The 7,747-nt window shown below is 33.9% G+C and overlaps 1 protein-coding gene across 1 annotated transcript; it reads left to right on the top strand.

The window, feature by feature from the left end:
• Positions 1-4,978: 4,978 nt before the first annotated feature.
• Positions 4,979-6,710, top strand: LOC131040598 (transcription termination factor MTERF9, chloroplastic-like). Its single transcript, XM_057973552.2, has one exon. It carries the CDS (start codon positions 5,261-5,263, stop codon positions 6,293-6,295), a length of 1,035 nt encoding a protein of 344 aa, XP_057829535.2. The 5' UTR covers positions 4,979-5,260; the 3' UTR covers positions 6,296-6,710.
• Positions 6,711-7,747: the final 1,037 nt, after the last annotated feature.

Genomic DNA, 7,747 nt, shown 5'->3' with positions numbered 1-7,747 from the left:
CAAGGTTAGATTCTGCATATGACATGCTCAAAGCCTTGAAAGACATGTTTGAGATTAACAACACGAGCAGAATCCTCACACTTAAAAATCAACTTTCTAATATTAAAATGAGTAAAGAAGAGACTATCACTTCATATTTTATGAGGATAACAGAATTAAGGAACCAACTCTCATCAATTGGTCACATTTATGATAATAAGGAGCTAACTATGATAACTCTAAATGGGCTCCCTATCTCATGGGAAAACTTTAGACAAGGAGTTAGTGCTCGATCCAACGTTCCCAAATTTGATAGACTAAAAGTTGACTGCATTCAAGAAGAGTGTAACCTAATATCAAGAGGAATCATGAAACCCGTTGATGAAGATGTTCAAGTTCTAGTCTCTAGTTTGAAAAGGAAAAAGGACAAAAAGACATATGGTAATCGATCATTCAAGAAGCCTAGAGACTCCTCTAAAGTACAATGTTTCATATGTGAGGAATATGGCCACATTGCAAGAACTTGTCCTCTCAAACTTAAACTACAAGCGTCCCTTGCTGAAGTCAGAAATTCAAACGTATGTTCAGAAAAATATGTTCTCTAGAAGAAACTCAAGATACCTTGTGATTGAGAGGGAGCTTACTAATAAAGATTGAGCACTTCTGAGGTAAAATTGTAAATATTGATTATTATTAATAATAATTATTATTATTTTATGGGCCCTGTGTAAATCATAAGGAAGTGACGACTTCCAAATGATTTTCACTTGTATTTTTGAGGTTATTGGAAGGTGACGATCTTACAATAACTCAAGATTATGGATAGAATCGCCGAATGAGGCAATCCACACAAGAGCTTGTGGATAGAATCGCCGACAGAGGCAATCCACACACAAGAGCTCATGGATAGAATCGTCGACTGAGCCAATCCACGTAAGAGCTTGTGGATAGAATGGTTGACTAAGGCAATCCACACAAAGAGCTCATGGATAGAATCATTGAGTGAGGCAATCCACGTGAGAGCTCATGGATAGAATCATCGATTGAGGAAATCCACACAAGAGCTTATGGATAGAATCGCCAACTGAGGCAATCCACACAAAAGCTTGTGGATAGAATCGCCGACTGAGGCAATCCACACAAGAGTTTGTGAATAGATTCGTCGACAGAGGCAATTCACATCTTGAAACTATGGTCCCAAGATAAGCATCATACGATTTATGAATATTGCTCCCAATATCTTTTATCCTCCCTAGCTAAGAGGGAGTGTTGATGATTTATAGCTTCAGTCGGATAAAATTAAATGTTAAATTGGCCTTAAGGCCTTCAACATTTAATAATATATATCATTATATTATTTATTATTATTATTAAATTGATTAGATAATAATAACTATTACTATATTTAATTAATAGTTGTTCGATTGTTAAGAGTTATGATTAATAGTTGTTGTTAAGTCATAGTATCAGTCACTAATTATATCAATTAGTAATTGTTTAAACATTCTGTATGTTTACCATCGATTACCAATGGTCATTCCTCCACATAGGAGTCACGACTCTATGTGGAATCATGTCGATTCCACATAGAGTCGTGACTCTATGTGGACCACCGAGTGTGTACATATATCTCGGCCCTATTCCCTTCGAAGAGAGAATACAAAGTTGTTGATAATAAGTACAGTTGGTATTGTAAGGAAAGATAGATGAAGTCATGATAACAACAGGTGCAGTCGATATCGTGGTGAAAGCTTACTGCAGCCGATCTCATTGCACTTACAGTAGTTGACATCATTGCACTGACAACAGTTGATATTTTGTGTACACATTAGCGACTTGCATATTAAATAGAACATTGTGTGATTTTCAATGACAACGACTGAGCATAATTACTACATTATACTTTTAAATTACCTATACATAAATCTGATCCACTTTAACATCAATATGGTTGTAAGACTGATGTTGTTTCGATACCAGTGGTAGTGATCCTAAGGTTTCTTCTGCCATTACAGTTGTTAGGCAGTTGTGCCCTTGTGGTGGAGTCTTCCAGTGGTAGTGATCCTAGCTTTATCTAGTGGTAGTGATCCTAAGCTTTCTCCTGGCATTACAATTGTTAGATTTTATTGTTAACTAATCATTGAGTATCCTCCAATATTCTCTTACATTTTAGACATTAAAAAAAAATGCAATTTAAGGCTTTTCAAGTGGAGGGGAATCGTAGAGATTTATCGCTCCATGTTAATGTTATTTTTTACATTGAAAGACAACAATGACAATAGTAACTCAAGACAGAAAACATAACTGCAATTGCATGAAACAAATATGTGCAAATTAATAATTTCACATTTAATGATGAAACATAGATGCTACTTTAGCATTGACAAAATATGCTTCAAAAGTTGCATCACTTGGTCATCTTGCTTTAGAGAATTGTTGTGAAACTTCATTGATCAAGGACACCATTGGGTTTCTTGAAGTATGGGTGGTAGAGCCAAGTGTTTGAAGCCTTTGAAGTTGATTTGTCCTACTTTAGTTCACCTCACATCAATTATGGGTGGGCAATCTCCAATGTTTGAACCATTCACTACATCACAAAGTTATGGATGCCTCAAGATAGAAATATAAACCCTTTGGCAAACACAAATTGAGATAATTAATTTGTGTAGTTAATAGTGTTGGATGATGGGTGGGAGATTAAAGAATTTTGGATGAAGCATGTTCAACTTGCAACTGGTTGTGGCTATTGTTATTCTATAGGTTGCTAATGTTGTCCATGGATCATTAATTTCTCAATGCCCTTTTGAGGACATATTTTTGTCTATGGTTTACTATCGACGTTAGTGGTTCTTGCATTTTGGTTATGTTAAGCAAGCTTGTATGTGTCTCCATACAGATTGTGTGGTTGAATAGGTTATGGAAGCTTAGCTACCAATTCTTATATACTTTTACATATAAAGGCCATGAATGACATTACTTTCGTTGTTACCTCTGTAACTATTAGCATTTAGTTTTTCTCTCGTATAAGAGGCTACTATAAAAGCCCAACTTATTTAAATTTTAAAAAAATAAATGGAATGCTAAAAAGTTTTCATTTGACAATAATGTAACATTTTAATCCTTTACATAGTCATGCATTACAAGGAAGGATTACAAGGAAGCAAAAAATGTTCCCCAATTTGACCTAGAGTTCTTTTGGACAATCGAAATAGTAAAGTTTTTCACTACATTATTGTTCCTCTAAATTGTAATCTTTTATCCTCACAGTAAGGATTGTTGAGCTCGAGATGAGAATTCACACAAAATGACAACAAATGTAATATATGCTCAACACTCAACGCGCAAAAGTAAACACAAGGTTTTAATATTCAATTGCAATGTATTAAAAATTAAAGCCAAACTTTGATTTAGGTATCAATGTTTCTCCACCATAGAAATCTTTTTGGTGTGAGGTTGAATCCTACGTGAGACAAATTTGGTGGGTTATGAATATCTAATTTTCCTTATTAATTATTTATGGAGGTTCATATCTATGAGCACAATAGCCTAGCGAGGGCATAAAGTCGACAAACACACTAACCTAGTGAGGGCCTTCGCAAAATAGTTTTGGCCACCCAATACAAGGGCACAAGTCTATAGGCTAAAAGCTCTTTGAATAAGAGCCAAGGACTAGGGGGTATCCATTCCACCAAATCAGACTGGGGCATGATCCTGCCCTCATCCCTTATGATGTCAAAGCCTTGCACTTAGCAATTCTTGACCCCTAATGGGCTCATTTGGAACCTTTTAATTTCCTTATTGAAAAGAAATGAATGAATGGAATCGTATGAGTATTTGCTAACTCTTGATTAGCATTAGGATATATAAATGTTTTTTATTTATTCCTTTCAAAACAAATAATTAACAAGGGAGGCAAAGTAATAATTTTTGTCATATAGTATAATACCCTATTTCATACATCACTCTCCTCTTGAACTAAATCTTTTCATGTAAATGTAAATGAAAATTTAAATTATGTGATATATACACAATCGTATATAGGCTAGGTATTTTTGAAAATACAAATACCTAATGTTTGTTAAATTAATGTATATACTCAAAATGCATAGATTATGTGTGTGTGTGTGTGTGTGTGTGTGTGTGTGGCATATATAATGTAGTTTATGCACAAATTACAGGATAGACCAATGTTATACCATATTTCATACTCACAAAGGTAAATATTTCTTGTAACTAATGATGTAGTTAAACTTTTAACAACAATATTATTTATCTATTAATAATTGTTTAATTTTAACTATATTTTTCTCATTTATAGAGGCCAATTGATTTCTAAATTTGATTACATTACAATTTAAATATAATATAATTTTCCCTATTAACTTGTCAATTAAAATAAACTTTCTACTTTTCCAAATGTAGAAAAGAGAGACTACTGTAAAATATTCTTGCCTTTGCTACCACATATTTTGGCTAGATAAGTCAAGCTTATGCAATAATATTTATCAACATTATTATATACTAGTAATCACACCTCGATGGGCAACGGATATACTAAAGATATGTGGAAAGTCAATTAAGAAAAAAATGGGTTTATTTTTTTATTTACCTAATTCACTTAGCAAACGAGTGTGGAAGGGAGTACAAATATGCTTAAGGAGTAATAAGATCTCCCCACAATAGCCTTACATAAATATGGTATAATATGGAATTAGCATGAATTTTTCCTTTCTAAATTTTATATTATTAATTCTCAATAGATTCATAACCTTGTTAATATATAATTTTTACTAATACATAATTTAACAAATTATTAATATTTCTAATAAGCACATTATGCATTAAGTATAATATTAATTGTTCATTTAAATAGTTTATTTTTAGTAATTTGTATTGATGTATCTTCTATATGTAAATAAAATTATACTCTCTAATATCAATTTATATATAAGTATTTATCAAATAACTCTTACATCTCCTTTTAGTATTTATATATAAAATTGTACTCCCTAATATCAACTTATACACTGATTAGATAAATGGGGTAGTTTGATAAATGAAACTCTTACTCCAAAATAAAGCATAAAAAAGTGCGAAGGGTAGCCAAACCCAAACAGGGGAGTTCAAAAAACATTAAGAAGAGGAACATGATTAGCTCCGAAGGGTTTTATCCTAGATGCTGAAGAAAGCTTTGATCAAATTTCTTTAAATCTCTCTGGCCGCCGCAAGTTGCAGTGATGAAAATCTCGTTCTCCTCTGCTCGTATCTTTCAATAGATATAATGGTAGTTTTCTATCCTAACTGCTTTCTTTGTTCAATGAGATGTTTTTCAAGCTTCCCTCCAACAATTTCTCTGCAATCCTTAAGATTTCTACAGTTCTCACCACTTTCATCATCATCATCATTTCCTTCCACTCCCTCCCTCAACGTCATTTCAGATTTTTTAACAAAAGAATGTGGGTTTTCCTCTTATCAAGTGACAACTGTCATGAGAAGATACCCACTGCTATTGAAGAGTAAATCCGACCACACTGCTAGAGAAGCCATTCATATGTTGAAGGATTCCGGATTTACTGACAACCAGCTTAAGAGCACCATTCTTAGAAGCCCAACCATACTTTCGCTCACTGTAGATGGAAACCTGATGCCCAAGATGGAATTCCTGAAAAGTTTGGGTTTGGCTCCTCAGATTATATCTCGCAATTCCAGATTGCTTACCATTAGCTTAGAAAACTCTCTCGGTCCTAAAATCACCCATCTTAGAAACCTATTTGGCTCAAATGTCCATTTGTGTCGGGCTCTAAAAATGGTGCCTGAGCTTTTGACCGCTGATTTCGAGAAGCAGGTGAAACCTAAAATGGAGTACGTGAAGAATAATATAGGCGTTTCGGAAGGTTCCACAGCATTTTTGCGAGCCCTTAATGCAATTATTAGCCAAAGTTTTGAAACCCTGGAAAAGAAGATTAAGCATATGGCGAGCCTTGGTCTGGCAGAGGAGGAAATTCTTCTAATTCTTAAGGGCAACCCTATAATATTGAGTTGTTCAACTAAGAAAGTAAAGGGAAACATCGATTTCCTGATATACATTGCAGGTCTTATGCCCAGGATTTTTGCTACATATCCTGTTATTTTGAGTTATAGTGTAGAGAAAAGGCTCAAACCCCGTTATGAAGTCTTCAAATATCTGAGGACAAACCAACAATCCAAGCCTCTACCCAGTCTGCCTACTTTTTTTCAATTAAGTGAGAAAGAATTCCTTAAAAGATTTGGCCAATACGATACTGAAATCAAGTCTAACGATAATACAATCTCCTAAAGCAAGCATTTTGGAGCAGTGATGGAATTTCAAAATAAAAAATTATCACAGATTCTTCAAGGATTGGACTGGGGTTGAAGGGCAGGGGACAAGTCTAGGCCAAGGCATTGTTATAACTTATCTTTATCTTCTAAGTTTCGCTACTGTACCACTTTCATGAAGAACGCTTTTTTCCAACTACTGATAATCATCAAAATGTAATAAAGGACTCTCTTATGTATCTATAAGGCTTTTGTAAGTTTCCTCATTTTGATGACCACTGAATGTTATATATCTGTAAGGCTTTTTTCTTGCTTTCTGTGTCAGTTATGGACAAGATCTAGACCGATGTCAATATGTTGCCTTTGTTTTTGCCAAGTATGGCTTCTATGTTACAAGTTACACATTGGAATCCTTACATCACTTTGCAATGCTATTCAAAGATTCCTCCAGATATATTCAAAACCCTGATGCCATGCCACAAGTTTTATTTGTACCATGTCAAAATAATATCATGTATAAGGTATTTTATTCAGTCCTTTAATGTCATTATAAAGAAAAACTATAAACGGAAAGATCAAATAATGAAATTCAGGCATCAAGGGATTCAAGGCTCTGTAGGTTATTCTTTTCCATATGAGCTATGGACATATTTTAAATGGTTGAAGGATAAGGCATGAGATTTACTTTTATAATTTTACTAAAAATGGTTGATGTTTGGATCTCATGACTAAATCAAAATGAACAATCATTTGGTCAGTTGACCTTCACCCACAGTTTTCCTTCCAGTCTACAATTAAGGTATCCATTCACAGAATTAGTTAATAATTGCTTTCCTCTACATTACTTGAACTTTAACAATAAGAGTGATATTCACAGCAGCCTATTTTCTCGAAGCCCAGTGGAATTCATACAAAGTTTGCAGCCCTAATAGGATAGTACGCCTAATTTTTTTTTTCAATTATTTTTTTTCTTATGATCGATTAGTCATTGTGATAACCATAATCTGCTTAAGTTGTGGTGTAAACTTTAACCTGGTTAATCATTAGGTTTCTAAGTCAATCTCTTTTGTATAAACTTTAACCTGGTATAAAGATAAAATGGAGATTTCTCAGAAGGATAGCATATTATAGTCAATAGCAGCTTACTAATCAATACGTTTCTTTTCTTCTAGTTCTTCCTTCTCCATGCAGCCCCTTTGAATGATGTACCACAGAACCTCTTTCATATTTTTTTGGTCTGCTTTGTTCCTTCTCCTACATGACTTTCTTACTATTTGTTCTTTCTCTTTTGCACTCTTCTATCCTCTTCCATCTCCTTTTCTTCCACACATCATACACATCCAAAATTATATCAATGTTCAAGACTTGTTCACAATGCTTCTGTTGCTACAGAGATTCTTTACCCATTTTCACACACTCCCACACACATATGCAGATACAAGCATAGAACGTGTAATAAGTCCCTTCAATA

The sequence above is a fragment of the Cryptomeria japonica genome, chromosome 7, assembly GCF_030272615.1.
Source record: "Cryptomeria japonica chromosome 7, Sugi_1.0, whole genome shotgun sequence".
Lineage (NCBI taxonomy): Eukaryota > Viridiplantae > Streptophyta > Pinopsida > Cupressales > Cupressaceae > Cryptomeria > Cryptomeria japonica.
The sequence above is the reverse complement of the archived record's forward strand: the minus strand, read 5'-3'. Positions and strand labels throughout refer to the sequence as shown.

Excerpts from the sequence above, each read along its gene's own strand:
- LOC131040598 (XM_057973552.2), top strand. The coding sequence starts at position 5,261 with ATGGTAGTTTTCTATCCTAACTGCTTTCTTTGTTCAATGAGATGTTTT.